The sequence below is a fragment of the Eschscholzia californica genome, unplaced genomic scaffold (genome assembly GCF_041429995.1).
Source record: "Eschscholzia californica isolate CP2 unplaced genomic scaffold, dmEscCali1.0.p SCAF_2, whole genome shotgun sequence".
Taxonomy (NCBI): Eukaryota; Viridiplantae; Streptophyta; class Magnoliopsida; order Ranunculales; family Papaveraceae; genus Eschscholzia; species Eschscholzia californica.
This window is the reverse complement of record NW_028238309.1, coordinates 59,694,793-59,711,568: the sequence shown is the minus strand read 5'-3', so window position 1 is coordinate 59,711,568 and position 16,776 is coordinate 59,694,793. Positions and strand designations below refer to the sequence as shown.

General features: G+C 35.6%; 2 protein-coding genes across 2 annotated transcripts; one reads left to right on the top strand and one right to left on the bottom strand.

The window, feature by feature from the left end:
• Positions 1-1,046: 1,046 nt before the first annotated feature.
• Positions 1,047-6,283, bottom strand: LOC147559736 (cysteine synthase-like). The gene is made up of 10 exons (XM_086661649.1): positions 5,854-6,283; positions 4,106-4,215; positions 3,966-4,023; positions 3,502-3,765; positions 2,657-2,794; positions 2,433-2,484; positions 2,241-2,320; positions 2,103-2,162; positions 1,895-1,975; positions 1,047-1,398 (listed from the first exon to the last, which is right to left on the bottom strand). The coding sequence occupies exons 1-10, from the start codon at positions 6,073-6,075 to the stop codon at positions 1,306-1,308; spliced, it is 1,158 nt and encodes a 385-aa protein (XP_086517775.1). The 5' UTR covers positions 6,076-6,283; the 3' UTR covers positions 1,047-1,305.
• A 5,605-nt stretch (positions 6,284-11,888) lies between these two features.
• On the top strand, positions 11,889-13,220 carry LOC147559735 (large ribosomal subunit protein eL38z/eL38y-like). Its single transcript, XM_086661650.1, has 3 exons — positions 11,889-12,018; positions 12,708-12,891; positions 13,000-13,220. The coding sequence occupies exons 1-3, from the start codon at positions 12,016-12,018 to the stop codon at positions 13,020-13,022; spliced, it is 210 nt and encodes a 69-aa protein (XP_086517776.1). The 5' UTR covers positions 11,889-12,015; the 3' UTR covers positions 13,023-13,220.
• Positions 13,221-16,776: the final 3,556 nt, after the last annotated feature.

The window sequence follows — 16,776 nt, the reverse complement described above, 5'->3', positions numbered from 1 at the left end:
CAAGGTAACTCGTTGTGTTATGAAGACTTATTCATCGATAGTTATGTGCATTAGTTGAGGAAGAGTATTGTCTAAGTAGTAGTAGTGTATCACGACTGTAAAATTATTATTATTTATTTACTCATCTAATTGTTTTTCATTTCTAACGAGCAAATTTACATCCTAATCAATCACCATTTTGGTTTTTCTGATGTTATTTTTTTCAGAGAAATTCTATTCATTCTTTCGTTTGGTGTGTCCCCGAACCCTCCACCTGATGTGATGACATATCCCTTGAGCGTGAACCAGATGGAGAGAGAATATGTTTAAGTGATATGTCGTCACGTCAAGTAGAAGGCTAGGAGAGGGACCAAATGGCAGGATGTATAGAAGTTTTGTATTTTTTTTAATGTCTGTTTCTAAACGTGCTTAATTTGGACCTAATATATATTTAGTATATCAATCCTATTAGGTGATTAAAAAGTCATAATTTGATTTAAAAACTACATTACCTTTTTCTTAATTAATATGGAAGTCACGGTCGATTAATAGTCAATGTCTACGCCTAACCGCTAAAGAACCGTCCAAGACATATTATTCATTATTTTATCCAATTAAACCATGAAATAAACAAGTGGTGCACTAAATAATCATTTCTGATTATTTTACAATAAGTGATTAATTAAGGTTTATGTTTAACCTTGCATACTAACCACATATCTTTTTGGTTACAGAAAAAGTCATGCTTTAAAAGGTTGAAGCTTTTCTAATATCAACCAATGATCGACCAATACACAAGTCATGGTTATACTTTCTTTTTGTTTTGTCTAATGAATATAAATACTATAGGTTATATCGATCTTAGTTGTTAAAAAATACGGAAGTGCTAGAATCACAAAAAAAAATTGACAAAATAAATTACCCAGCTGATGTGGCGGTTGAGATATTCATCTCTCAACGGCCTAGATTTGGTCAAACTTTCAAACCACACCCGCCACGTCAGCTGGGTACCTTCTTTTGTCAACTTTTTTTGTGATTTTAGCATTTCCCTTAAAAATATTTGACGATGACAATCAAGAATGATTTCTTTACCTTCATTAATCTTTAATATCAAAGACCACAATACTCCAAGCAATACCAACATAAATCTCAAGAATGATAACATGTTCGACTCTAAAGAAAAAGATTAACACTCGTACCCATTTGCACACGAACATCAACAATAACAGGAGAGATAATCTGACTTTAGTGCACAGACGAGGTCTTCTAGGGACCAAGTTCGCCGATTCATGGAAAATAAAAATAAAATTAAAGGAGTGATCGTTTTCATGGTTGAGGCTGCATATTCTCACATTCTTCTCTGATCGACTGGAAGAGGACAGACGATAGATATCTCTCTCCGAAGCTCGGAAACATGACCTGCAATCATACAAGAATGATATGGAGCAATAATGAGAAACGATAATTATATCAAAATCAAACATATTTTAGCAACTTTGCATCCAATGGCGACCCAAGTGATAATTCTTATTTTAACTTCGTATGATCGATTTTTTAACGCTTTTACGCATTCAGGATTACTTTTTCGTAACTCAAGAGTTCCCCATTGACTATACAAAATAAAGTAAGGTAGTAAACACAGGCAAGAAAATCTGGAATGATTGTATATGTAATTTTAGTTGTTTTGCATGTTTTTGTCTTACGATCTTGAAGAAGACTTTTCTATCCAATGCATATGTTTTCAACTTTCAAAACAAGTCTTCTTCTCTAATCGGACTTTGGACTATTTGTTTTTGCCGATTCCGGATATCTTACTAGACAGGGGTTTGGGTTGATTTGGGCCCTTTGATTCAGACAGTTCAAATTCGGAAACAGAGAAACACACACACAGCCTAAAAGAGGCAAATATACTTACTGATATAAGCTTTCCCGCATTCTCTGGTCTCTTTCCGATCCTAATAGCAGCGGCTGCAGCAGCACCTGAAGAAATGCCCACCTGTACAAACATATAAATATTTTGGGATTCTGGCTTAGCTCTGCAATTATGCATATATATACCCATTTTTCGTTAACGTGTGAAATGACTTTTACTATATAATGTGAAATAGGTAAGTGCTACAAACCAGCAAGCCTTCTTGGAGTGCTAATTTCTTCGCTGTCTCAACAGCTTCGTCACTGGATACCTGTTACGTGAAAAACAATAGATATGGTGACTTCATCGTGAAGCAAATAATATAACCACGGGAAGATAAGATATGGACCTCTAAAATTTCATCAACTACGCCAAGATCTAAATTTCCCGGTACAAAACCTGCTCCAATTCCTTGAATTTTGTGAGGACCTGCATACACGATATTGACCTCAGTTATTAGTGGAGTGCTGGGACAATTCCAAGATTTCAAAATAACTTCTTGTTTTCCCAAACCATCAAAAATGCTAATCTGTTGATTTACCAGGATTTCCACCCGAAAGTATGTTACTTTCTGTAGGCTCTACACCAATGACCTAACATACACCGTAAAGGGAATTAGAAATTATGTTAATAAAAACGGAAACCCCCCTCTATAATAATAAAGGTGTAACTATGGGCACGGGTACGTGATAAACCTTGTTAGTATCAAGTTCCCAAATCCCAAGTTAACGAAAATGTAACTTTGGATAAAAGAAAGTTACTTACCTTTACGCTGGGATTTTGCTTCTTCAAGAACCGGCCAACACCTGTAATAGTTCCACCAGTTCCAATCCCCGCGACAAAGATATCCACCTTGCCCTTTGTATCTTCCCAGATCTCAGGACCGGTTGTTTCATAGTGTATCTGCATGCAGCACAATGACGAAAATTCAAGTATATGAAACGGGTTTCTCTCTTTCTATGATGGCCACTCAATTAAGTACCTAATGATGGTAAACAGGTCATGTAACAGGACATTCATAATATTTTTTCCGTGTTCGGATTCAGATACTTGCATCTGAATACTTGTCAGATACTCATAGTCGGAGACACTTCCTAGGATGAAATATGAGATTTAGTACATTCATCTCGTGTCCTCGAGTTAGATCCATAAAATACAACTCTAGTTATTTCTGTATAGCTTAAGTTGATCCAAACGTTAAAACATTGTAATCAGATACAAAAGACCTAATACCTAAAGACAAAAAGAATAGCACCCCATACTAGTGCCTGATACCAATACCCATATCAGTGTTCAAAACTTCATGTTACATAGTAACTAGGCAATCCTCCTGTGCACTTAAAACCATCGCCTGGAAGTTGGAACGTCCTAAATAGGTAACCCTAACCATCTGATCTTAGTGTGGAACTTCGGAGTGTTCACCGATAAGTTAATGATCAATGTAAGAATGCCATAACAAAGTTGGCATGAAAGTTACATTAGATAGGTAGCTAAATCATGTTGGCAATGTGTGCAGAAAATCTACTAAGACGCTTTTACTAACTGCTTTGAGCAACACTTTTATGTGGTGGGCATGCTCCATAATATTAAGATGGAACAAATATTATTACCTTTGGATTTGCAGCATTATCAAACTGTTGAAGCATGTAAGCATTTGGTGTGTTTTTCAGAATTTCTTCCGCTTTCTGAACAGCTCCAGTCATGCCCTTGGCTGGATCAGTTAGAACCAACTCGGCTCCAAATGCTTTCAGAAGGACTCGTCTTTCCATACTCATAGATGCAGGCATGGTTAAGATAAGTTTATATCCTCTTGCTGCAGCAATAAAAGCAAGACCTATGCCCGTGTTTCCACTGGTTGGTTCCACCAACACACTCTTCAAAACAAAATGGGAGGGAAAATGTTTTGGCAGAATGATTAGCACGAGAGCTACACTATGAGTACAAATTAGTTGTCAATGTGATCTAATGAGTATATGAGATGCGTGTGAAAGAGATAATCACTTCCTCGAATTGGATTTTGGAATTGTTTTGTTGCTTTCACTAGAATCAGAAAATTATATAATCTTTTTCTCACCTTTCCAGGAGTTATTAGTCCCTTTTCTTCTGCATCAGCAATCATACTATAACCTATTCTGGAAACACAGATCGAGAGAAAATTCATCAGAAATCGTCTATTATCTGTATATATCAATCTTGTATGTTTGTGCTCATTACCTGTCCTTGACACTGCAACAAGGCTCCATTATCTCAAGCTTAGCAGAAATCTTTGCAACAGAACCGTTAACAACGTTTTTCAGGTAAACCATTGGTGTTCTCCCTATAAGCTGGTACAAAACCAAGATATTAACATATTTTTTTATTTAAATTTGTCAGCGGGTTGAAGGGACCCTACCCTTTACACAGAAACATTAAACCAAGAAATAAACCAACTACCCAGAAAAGGGAAACAAAAAAAATCGAGAACAAGTAAACAAGAAATTCAATGACGCCTAACTCTTATTATACCCTGTTTGTCTTCCCTCACAATCTTTTCTAATTCTTCCGGTAACACATTTGAACTCATTTCCTTATAGCCCGAATCTGGTTTCAGTTTAGAAAGGTAATCGGCCGCTTGATTTATTTCGCGATACACGTGTATAATTGTGCAATCATCCATACTACTCCCTGTTTGTCTTCCCTCATATATTAAGTAACCTAAAAAGTACTTCCCTTTTTTATATCTACCCACTTTTCACAATTGAAAAATGAAAAACAAAGAGATTAGATTAAACTGAAACTCGGTATTTTGGAATTGTAGTAGTTAATTTGGCTAGTCCTCGACTTGGATATAACCCAACAAGCACTTCTATTTAAAATTTGAAAGCCCCTATGTTCCTGATAGTTTTAACTAAGAATTTTTTGCATAATCAAGTTTGTATTGCCGTCTCCTATTAGTTGTCAGTACTCCACAATGCATTATCTTAAGCACCCCTCACTCTAAGAGTCTTAAATTGACCATTTGACAGCCTAACTTAAGCAAGCATAATATGATATCGACATGATAACAGGTGTGGATTGATCAGATGTTTGTCCCCGTCGGACTGGCCCTTCTCTAGTGGAGGTCCCTTCTAGCTAAGGAGAGATTGATTTTTGGTAACAGAAACTATATTTCAATAAACGAAAGTATGTGTAATTCTGTCCTAATTGACGTGTTGTCATGATAAACTCAGGTACTTTACGGTTAGATGAATTTATCATAAAGCATGCATATATAATGTACAGACAATGGTACTTAAATTCCCCAAACTAGCTCACCAACCAATGTGGCAGCTAAAATGCAGAAAAAATTGAAGAAAAATAGTTAAATGTGCTGGTCCATTTCCGGTTATATTAGCTTGTTCTTTTACTTTTCTTTCCTTGTGCTCAAGCTAGTAGGTTTCATAATTCTCCTGCACCCGTGAGAGATGAAGACTATACTCTCAACATTAATATGACTTTTCGTATTTCCGTGACCAACCTATGGGCTTACGACCCGATACAAGACTGCTCCTGGTAGGCAGAGATCTTTATAGTGTATAGCTTCGAATTTTTCGAACATCTCTAATCGATTTTCTCATGAAAGTTCAATTTTGGATAACATGACAAACTTACACACCAAGTCTAAATTTTTCTCAACAAAAAATGAATTTCTTCGTGTATACTCTAGTTGACAGATCTATAAAGTGAATCTATCCACATTTAAGCAAATAGATTAGATGATCAAATATCAAATAAATGTCTATGGTAAATGATTAACTAATACGTAAATGGGTAACTCATGGATCATCATTTGAATTGAAAAAAAAACCTAGACTAATAACAGAGACAATAAAATTCAAATGAACTAAGCAAAAAAAATCAGGGAATTGAACAAACAATGATGATAAGAATCCAAAGTTATCCTATTTCAATCAAATTAAACAAAACCTAGTTGAAAGATGCACCTGAGAAACATCTTCAGCAATGTTAAGACCTTCACTGTCAGTTTGTGAGTTCACAGAGAAAGCTTTACATAGAAATGGTAATGAATTGTGTGACCCAATTTGGGAAATTTTGTTTTGGTTAAGATATGAAGGAGATCGAGATAATTGAAGAAGTGGATTATGAGAAGAAAACCCTAATCTTAATTTGGGGATTGAAGTCAATGATCTAGTGAGAGAAGCCATTGTTGTTTGCTGAAGAACTCTCTCTCTCTCTTTGCTACCACAATTCTCAAGTATTTTTAGAGTGGGTTATTATTACAAGGATTAGTACTAATACAACCAAAATCTGATTAATTAGCTTAACCTCCATGGAAGATGTATGGTTGCACATGGCATTCCTGAAAAAATTTTAATCAGGGCTGTCATATTCTAATTGTCAATTACTAATGGTGGCCAATACGTGGATAACCAGTTTTCTTATGCGGACAACCATTTTCGAGTCCGATACATGTTAGTTATATTTGACTCTGTTGACTTTGATTTGATAAGGGGACAACTTCATAAGACCTTAAATATTAATAGTTACTATTTGTGGATCATTAACAAAAATAAAAACAATAATTAAAAATAAAAACCTAATTTCTTCTCCCTTATATTCAGTTCATGTTATTATATAAACCCTAGTTTAATTTTTTATTCTTCCATAAACAACCATTAGCCATCTATCTATCTACCTCTCTCTAAACTACCATCTATCTCTCTCTCTCTCTAAAACAACATGACTAATTTGATAATCCATGAACAACCATTACCCAGCTATCTCTCACAACTCTCAGTTGTAGAATTTGGGTATCCATATAAACGTGCATTGAGAATGATTGTGCCCAAAAACTAATCTAACCAATGATAGTAAAGGATACTAGAATGATTGCTTGATTTGAAGGAAATCCCCTCAAACAGTAGGATATTACTGCTGCTGTTTTGTGGGAAACTCACGACTGTTAGTGAGTGAATACAATATGAACACAAGCAGTTTCTACCCATCTTTCATAGGTGTTTCACGAAATACGCATATTTGCTTGTTGTTTGATCCAAATATACAGTCTTTTAGACTTTTTATTTCAAAGAGTTCAAGGGTTCATGAAAAAACAAATTTAGAAGAAAAGATATGTAGTTTTTGATTCAAAAATACAATCTCTCTCCAAATTTGTGGTGATGAAGAAGAAGAAGTAAATAAAGTTTAGGGTTTATGGAAGAAAAGAAAAAAGACTTAAAATAAAATGTTTAATTTTAGAGGACAAGAGTAAAAAATGATAGAGTGATGTCCACTTAAAGATTGTTATCCATATAAAAAATTTAATTTTTTTAATTGTCCATATAAAATAGTTGTCCATATAAAAAAAGTGGTTGTCCATATATTGGCCACCTTACTAATAGTCAATGATTTTTGGTGGGTTTAATTAAAATTGAAGGGTTATACTACATAATACCCAAATCTATTTGTGTAGGTCTCAGACTCAGAATTATTGAGCTCCTCGAATTATGGCTCAAACGGTGTTTCAAAGTTGGGAAGTTTTATAAGGTCTCCCCAATTTTGTTAAAAGGCCTCCCCATAAACCATTTTACTTGATGAGGGGACCCTATAAAACCATTTAACAAAAATGAGGGGGCCCTATAAAATCTCCCTTCAAAGTTTTACTTGGAATATGATACAAAATTATATTATGAATATTGCTTATTCCCTGCCAAAATAATTATTTGATTTACTAGAGTAGGAGTGATATCTGCATAAGGTGGGTGATTTAGGAAAAAATAGGATTAGGATATACAACGGATTGTATTATTATAAGCGGACGGATAAATCCTATGACTCGGGCCAATCTAGCTTGAGCAGAAGGCTCTATTTTAGCACCTAAGGATGATCCTAACCGTTTCAAATTAGTTCCTCTTTTGTTTGCCCGTACACTCACTACCTCTTATTCTCTTCACTTCGACACTCACCGCCTCTTATTCTCTTCACTTCGGCAAGGTCTTCGATAAACTTTCATCACTGCGACATATAAAAAATTCTTCCTCTTCCTCTCCTCCCACCATCACTACACGACAACAACAACACCTTCAATTCTCTCTCTGGCTTGCCAGTGATGGTGGTAGTGGGAGGAGGAGATGAAGAAGATCATAAGAAAAAAAAAAGGTTATTGGCGATCCTGACCGGCTTGCAAGAGACGAGTTTGTAGGAAATCGGATTTTCTTACTCAAATATTCTTGTTTCCCATATTACCCACCTTGCATAAACCCCATAGGTTAAATTTTGAATACGATAGGAAGGACTTCATTGTAATTTTCTTCAAACATGGAAGTAATTTGATATTTGATCTCATATTTGAAAGGGCAAGTTTTGTTAGCCCCTAATTCTTAACCAGTAATGTCATTTTTTTTACTTTTTTTTTTTTATGAGAAGTCATTTTTTTTACTTTATATCCTTTAGTTTTTTGTTGCAATACTTCATTTTCTCTCGACTTTCAAGCTATATATCTTGAAAATCATCATATGCCAAAATGATAAAATTTCTTTTAAACCGAAAATATATTAAGCTATTTTTCTTTGCTCAAACGATTTTTCTAATAAATATGTCTATAGGCAGGGGTGGCCCTGAGTCAAAGCGAACAAAGCGTCGCTTCGGGCCACTGACTTTTAGGGGCCACCGAGACATTAATTTCTGTAAGAAATATATAAGAAGTCCAACTCTCTAAGAAAATTATAAGGCCCCTATTTAAAAAATATTAAGTAAAAAAGGCCACCAAATTTGATGATCTTTAAATGAATGATGGGCCCAACAGTTTGTTTGATTTATATGAAAGTAAAGTAGAAAGTGTTGATTCAAAAACTGGTGGAGACAAGTGATGATTACGAGAAGCTTAATCCATTTAAAAAATGTGAAGTAAAAAGGACCACCAAGACATTAGGTTTCAAGCTCCACAATTACGAGAAGCTTTAGAAGAATTGGTGGAGACAAGTGATGATTCAAAAATAGTATACGATGCCGAAAATATATTAAAACAAGACTTTGAAAATTTTGAATTCCTTTTGAGCATGGTTATTTGGCATAATATATTGTTTGCGGTAAACTCTGTTAGCAAACTACTTCAAACTGAAGATATAGATATTGATGTTGTATTAAAGAAATAAATTGGACTCATTCGTTATCTTGAAGATTATAGAGAAGTGAGATTTGAAGAAGGCATGGTAGAGAATGCCATTAAAATGGGAGTTGAAACAACATTTTGGGAAAAACATATTATTCGAAGAAATAAACAGTTTGACGAGAATGCGTCTGAAGATCCATCAATGTCACCTAAAGAAGCATTTAGAGTTAATTATTACATATGCATTTTAGATCAGACTCTTTCTTCATTTACGAGCAGATTCGAGCAAACTAGAAATACAAAGAAATATTTAGTTTTCTGTTTGAGTTAAAAAAAAAAAAAAGTCAAACTCCCAAGATGATGGTGATTTGAGATATTCATGTGTTCGCCTTGAAACCTTTTTTAAGCATATTGAGTCATATGACATAGACGGACTGGACTTATTTTCTGAACTAAAAGTGTTGAAGCGTCTTTTACCAAATGAGATCAAAAGACCAACTAAAGTGCTAGATTTTTTGAAAGATATGAAAGGTTGTTAACCGAACACATGGGTTTCCTATAGAATTATGTTAACGATACCAGTTATTGTTGCATCTGCAGAAAAAGTTTTTCTAAGTTGAAGTTGATTAAGTCTTATATTCGACCTACTATGTCAGAAGAAAGGTTAAACGAGTTAGCTATATTATCTATTGAGAAGGATATGGTTGACAGTCTTGATTATTCGACGATTATTAGTGTCTTTGCATTGAAAAATTTAAGAAGAACAAAATTTCAGTGATTCTAATTATCAAAAAAGTTATTTTGTTATATAAATATGATGCAGATATTTTGCGGTACTTATTGTTTCCATGTAAATACATTTATACGTTTTACAATTTGATAGAAAGGCTGAAAGGGCCACATTTTCAGACCTCGCTTCGGGCCACCGAAAAGTCAGGGCCGCCCCTGTCTATAGGAGAATAGCAAGCCAAGAGAAGAAATAGGTTTTGCTCCTCTTACTGATGAAAGAATCTCACTCTCAAACAAAACTTTTTTTTTTTCTTCAATCATCTAAAAAACTTTTCAGAATTATTTCAAAACTCTGAAGTAGCTATCTAGGTCTTAAATTTGATACTACAAAACAAGCTCTATATAAGTTGTCTATTCAACTTAACAAAAAAAAAAGTTGTCTATTCCATCCAAGTAATGAAAATGGCATATATATACATGGGATTCTTCATTCTCTAGAACCTAAAATAAGATCGATCACTTCTTAAATAATGTTCGAAACCATGTGAAAAATCATGCGTATATCGTGGATAATATATTTATTCATAAAATATGGTGCATTGATTCACATGATTATATTGATTTCACTATTCACTTATTTGAATGAAAGAGTTGTCCATAGTCATAGATATAATTAATTGATCAGCAAGGAAATTGTGACAAATTCTTTATCATACTCTATTCAAGTTTAATGCATGTAATTTCAACAAAAAAAAAAGTTTAATGCATGTAATTTCAACAAAAAAAAGTTTAATGCATGTAATTTCAACAAAAAAAAGTTTAATGCATGTATTATATTGAAACACAACTAAATCTATGTTTCCAAGCAATTGAAACATAATTTAATGTATCATATTGAAATGGGTGCCCTAGGTAGATTTCTTTGCAGCAATCCAATCAAAGAAATCAATTTCTCTATAACATCATTAGTCATTGGATGCTTATTTTGAAACACAAGTAAATCTATGTTTCCAAACATATGGGAGCATTATCATTATTTTAGATGCAAGACTTTGCTCATTATGAGGCAAATTAGAATCCAAGTTCTTGTTCTTCAAGAATCACTCTTTGACAAAGCACAACAACAAGTAAAAGGACGGCGAAAGAGGAAATTATTCAAAAGGTTTTGTATGTGATTGACATTAGGGACAAGCAAACTTGCTAGTAGTAACAAATTCCATAAAACAGAGCAAAAATGCACAATGTCATTACTCGTTTTCGGTAGAATCAATTTCACTCTAGGTGTCACCCATAAGTTCCATAAATACTTTAGTAAGAAGCATCATTTAGTTCATAATTTGATGGCTGGCTAGTTAAGTGCTTATACATAGAAGAAACTATAAAATCACCCTTTATAAAGTTGTGATATTTACCATAGGGTCACCGAGAAATTTGATTCCAGTCACCGTATTTTTGCTCAGACTCTTTTCTTTATTTGGGAGCTAATCCCAAATGAACAGGTGTGGAAGCTTCACCCTCTAAGGATGAAGATCAAATGAATGTACATTCTCTATTTTCCGAATGAAGATATATGTCTAGCTTCTCTTTAGGTAATAATTAGGTAAACCATAAATTGTTCAGTTCAGAGTCTTCAGGTAAGGACCACATTTGAATGAGTCACACATTGATACACAGTCCTCTGCTTTACCAACCAACCTATCCCGACCATTACGAGGCTGCACCTCTGACCTACTATATTAGAAAGTGTGGGTCAATGTCAATTCAGAATGTCAACTCACGAGAATAAAAAACATTACAAAGTCGTCCCAAGTCCAAGTATAGTGATATACACAAGATATAGTTGTGCTACCAAATGGTTTCGTGGTGTAGTTGGTTATCACGTCAGTCTAACACACTAAAGCTCTTCGGGTGAAGGCAATTCTTTTTTTATTTCCGTTGATTTATGCAACAAAAAATAAATCAATACTTATAGTTATGCCTCTAGAGGTCTCGCCATGTAACCATGGTCAAAATAGTTGTGCCCCTAAAGCTTTCCTTTCTCACTGGGTCGGTAGCCAGTCTTTCGTTTTTGGTCCGCAGCTCAATGTCCACGATCCTAGCCCATACAAATTTCTTAACGACGCTAACATCCTTGGTTGCCCTAGTTCAAAACCCTAAAAACCAAATGATTTTGTACCGTCGATTTCCATCTCTCATTTGACTCTAGGGTTTTATATTGAACTTGTTATACCGAGTTTTAGGTTTCTCTTAGCATCTCGAAGGAGAGACGAGTTTAGCAGGTAGAAGGAGCGCAGCTTGATAATCAACAATGGTGAGAATAACATTAACTCTCAATCTCTTTATCTCAGTCTCAATTTCCTATATAGAAGCTAATCAACATATAATTGTTTTCCGTCACCTCATTTTTTAGGGTTTCATTAGATCTCTTTCGAATTAGTTGGTTAACTACTGATTTTGGTCTTCAATTACATTCTTTAAATAATGGTCGATCTAAGTAGTCATGGTCATTTTCCAGTTATTATGAGCTCAATAAGGCGTAGATTTCCCTTCTTTGAGACTTCTTAATATCTTAGAAAAATTGCATTTTATGTTTGGGTTTGATTAGGGTTTGCTTTTCTGTGTTTGGTTAGGGTTTGCTTTTTGGGGTTTGATTTCCTGGGTTTGTTAGGGGTTGCTTTCCTGGGTTTGTTTAGGGTTTGCTTTTGCTTATGAAATTTTTTGTTTTTCCTTGATTAATGTGATTTGCATTTGTTATTGGTTTGATGAATTGGAAAAACTTTGAGATGTATTGTCTAATTTAGATCTTTCAATCCAAGATATAGAAAGTTAGACTCCACTTAGACTTCGCCACCCAAAATATAGAAAGTTAGAAATCTCTTTGATATATATACCTAATCTCTATGATCTATGTACTTAATGCATTTGAAATGTTTGGTATTAGTTTGGGTATTACTTATTAGTAAGTCTAATAATTAACATTTTGGGTTTTATGTAAAACAGCCGAAGCAAATTCACGAGATTAAGGATTTCCTTCTAACAGCAAGAAGGAAAGATGCACGATCCGTGAGAATTAAGAGGAGTAAGGATGTTGTTAAGTTCAAGGTTCGTTGCTCCAAGTACTTGTACACTCTCTGTGTTTTCGACACTGAGAAGGCCGATAAGTTGAAGCAATCTCTTCCCCCAGGTTGGCGTTTTTCTTGAAACATTTTAACGAACTTAAACCCCAAGTCTTGTATATGTTGTTGGAATCATGTCGAGCTAATGCATTTCTGTTGTTTTACTTTTTGTACAGGTTTGAATGTTCAAGACCTGTAGAAAGATATATTGATGCAGGAAGAATGAGGAAGACGATAGAGATGTTCGGTTTATATTTACTGATTATTTGTTGTTTCGGGTTTATGGATTTCTAGTTTTATTCTTCTCTTAAACTTGTTTAGAGGATTATCTGCTTTTTGGTAGTGAACTAGTATGGTGTTGCTTGAGTTTTGTTAAGAAATGAAATTCTAGGACCAAGTTTTGTGGTTGTTATTTTCATGATTATTATTTACTCGATACTTCACTGTTATCTATCATTTATTACTAGAACACTCGAGAGCATAAACTACACAGTGCTGTTATAGTGCTATCTCATTCTTGTGGGAGGGAGATGTGTTGCTTCTTTGTACATGTGCACCTTTACCACATGAGATGTGGCTCTGGCAGGTTTGGCTTGAAACAGTTTGCTGCAACCAATCACCTGCACCTCTTTGATAAGAGTCGTTTCACCGTGTACCCACTTATATTTGTAAGTGTACGCCTCTCTGGTTAGTTATGGTATCATTTGTGGGATTAGTTCATCATTGGGTGAGGTTCACTGTAAGATGCATTTCCTGTTGGGTCATGTTTGATGTGGGGAAAAAATAGCGATTACATGTAGTCCCCATCACAAAATTTTTTGAAACTTAAATTGGTGGAACTTCAACCGTGGAAGCAACATGAGAGAATGGAGGCCTTTCACCGTCTTTCTAGTGATTCTGAGTAATCAATTATATCTTTATTTGCATATGAGAAGTAAATTATGTGAAGATAAAGCTTCCGGCTTTGTGAAAGTCTACCACTACCTTTCCTTTGAGAAGTAAATTAGGTGAAGATGAAACATCCCCCTTTGTGGAAGTCTAATATAAGTTTTTCATTTCATTGTCATCTTCATCTTCATCCTAAGTTACCAACGCCATCACCTTTGTCATCAATGGGCATCGCTATCCCCTCTTGTTCTTCTCTTCTCACTGTCGAGAAAGAGGAAAACTTTGTCGTCTCTTTTGTCTCGGAAGAAGTGGCAGATGCCCTTCGTCTTCTTTACATACTCCTCACCACAACACCTCCACGCTCCACCTTCATCATTTACTCCACCCAGTGGTTAACCACCACTCTCCACAAGAACCTCATCATCATCACTGAAGCCACCATGACCGCCATCACCAACCACCAATTCTGTCACACCATCACCAAACCAATCTGGTACATCCACCAAACCATAATGTGATGACCAAAACCAACACCACCCCTCACCACCACTCCCTGAAACCACCACACAGTATCCACCAATAACACCACCAGGACCCGCCAACATGGCAACACACCAGCATCATTACCCCTGCCAACACCACCACGTCCCCAATTGTCATTAGGTAACCCAGCACCACCTACATTAAAGCCCCGAGTCGACAACCGCATCCCCTCTAGGGATGGATTCAAGGTGGGCGGATGCCCCACTTTGTCGTCGTGATGAAAAAAACGAAAAATACTACTCGTTACCTTGAAAAGTAAGGAATTTTTTTTTTTTTTTTATCTCGTAAAGGATGGATAGTAGATAGAAAGTTGTGTTCAGCTGAGATGCCTTGGTGATGGGTTGAATCTTTCGATTAATGTTAGCTCGAGAAGGTCTGGCTCACGCTCTCTAATTGATACAAGTCCGACACCATTCAGAATTTCGGATCTGATAATTATTAATTACAAATCACTCAAAATCCATTTGAAATCAACGCAAATATGATGATAAATATTTTTCAAGGATTTAACCACTTCAAAAACTTTTTAAACATAAAAAATAAAACTTTTTAAACACCAGATTAAAAGAAAAAGTTATCAAAAAAAATTACAGACTTTAAGAATTGTTTTCGAGTTAGAAATTGAGTTCTTTTGAACTTTCTCCATAATCTCTTTCTTCCTTAGAGCATCTCCAATGGGAGCTCTATCCCTCCAAAAAGTACAACTTTTGGAGGGATGGAGCTCCAATCCTTCTCCCATGGTTCTCCAAAGATTTGAAGAACCTTGAACAGTGCTTCTTCAAACATGAAGGGGCACTGTTCACCTTCTCCATATGAGATGAGACTTTTTATTTGGTCATTTTGTTTTTATGTGTTTAGTTTAAGTCCTTTAAATATTTTTTTTAGTCTTAATTTATTATATAAATTCTTACTTATTCATTTTAAGTCCCTGCTTTAATTTTTTTTTGTACTAATGAAGTTTCATTACAATATGTTGGGGTGGGATTTTGACCCGGAAACCCGCCCGTGACCGTCCGATGTCCGAATCGGTCCGTACCCGCCCGACCGAAAGATCTTAAGCGGACGGACGCGGGCATAGGTCTTTACCCGGTGGTCCGACCGAGTCCGCCCGCTTATATCGTCCGCCCGCTTATATCGTCCGCCCGACCGAACCCGTCCACATCCGTCCGTTTATCCTACCTGTTATACCCGCCCGCCTATATGATTGATTTTAAGCCTTTAGATTTGTAGAGTTAGCTACAACCATTAGATTTCAAGAGTAAAAATAAATAACCCTAGAAATCACTTTTCTTAATTTTGTCTTCGTCGTTCTACTTCTCTAGTCTCTATCTCCTCTAAAATCTCAGTTTCTCATCAATAACCCGAGAATCCAAAATAAACCGGTCGTAATCCATGAGAAGAAGCATAGAAACCGATCATAATCCATGAGAAATCTCAATGCTTATCTTGCGATTTTGAATTCATTTACTTTTTAGAATTGTAAAGTGGGAGTTTTAGAAAGTTGTATTTAGCGACTAAACATTTTAAATTTCGAATAAAAGTTTCTTTATTTGTTCATTAGTGGCCGGTGTCCGCCCGACCGATACCCGGTTTGCCCGACTATCAAAACGGTCACGGACCGGCACTTTGTTGGAGAAAAATCCGAAATGTCCGCCCGTTTTGTCCGGATGTCCGAGTGGACACTTAGAACTCGTGTCCGTTCCGTCTAAGGGTGGGAATTTAGCCCGTGAGCCCGAGACCCGGCCCGGAACGCCCGAGTCCGATGGGCTATCAAGCTGCCCGAAACCCGGGGCGGGCTCTACCCGCCCAACCCGTTTAAAATTGATGGGCGGGGTTGGGCTCCATCCTAAAAACACGTACCCGAGCATTTAACCCGAGTATTGTGCCCGACTATTAAGCCCGACACTTTGGCACCTTTAGACTTATAAACAAGATTAGATTGAAGAGGCTTTTAAGTTACTACCCAAACCCTAGAGCTAACCTTTTATTACAACTTCATCCTTTCCATTTCCTGCCGCCCTACTTTGAGAGAGAAAGTGTGAGTCTTTCTTTTTGTTGGATCTGAGAACAAAATCGAAGAATCATCTTATCAGTGTCACTGCAAAAACGAAGCTCGTTTCCATATGAAATTATCAAGAATCGGAACTCGTTAGATAATGTTTAAGGCAAAAACGAAGTGATACCCATCCATATAGATTTATGATGATGCTTCTTTTTCATTTTAGTTCTGATTTTTCTTGTGTAACATTTTATTGTTGTCTTTATTGTGTTTACCCAGATTTGATGTCTTCATATCACTCTAAGTTTTGTTTTCATATGATTTGTGAATCTTTCAACAGAAGAAAAAAAAATGATTTGTGAATGAAGTATATACTCTTCTTATCTTTGTTTGTATTGATATATAAACTAGATTTAAAGATTACACTTCACCTATCTCTCTCTAATTTATACATCTATATCCATAGATCTGAGTGCAAACCTATATTGTCTTACTTTCTTGAGAAGTTAAGATTTTTTTTAAG

Coding starts and splice junctions, on each gene's coding strand:
- LOC147559735 (XM_086661650.1), top strand. Junction 12,892..12,999: donor GAAGCAATCTCTTCCCCCAG/GTTGGCGTTTTT, acceptor CTTTTTGTACAG/GTTTGAATGTTCAAGACCTG.
- LOC147559736 (XM_086661649.1), bottom strand. CDS start 6,075: ATGGCTTCTCTCACTAGATCATTGACTTCAATCCCCAAATTAAGATTA. Junction 2,321..2,432: donor ACTTTCGGGTGGAAATCCTG/GTAAATCAACAG, acceptor TCGTGTATGCAG/GTCCTCACAAAATTCAAGGA. Junction 1,976..2,102: donor CACTCCAAGAAGGCTTGCTG/GTTTGTAGCACT, acceptor ATGTTTGTACAG/GTGGGCATTTCTTCAGGTGC.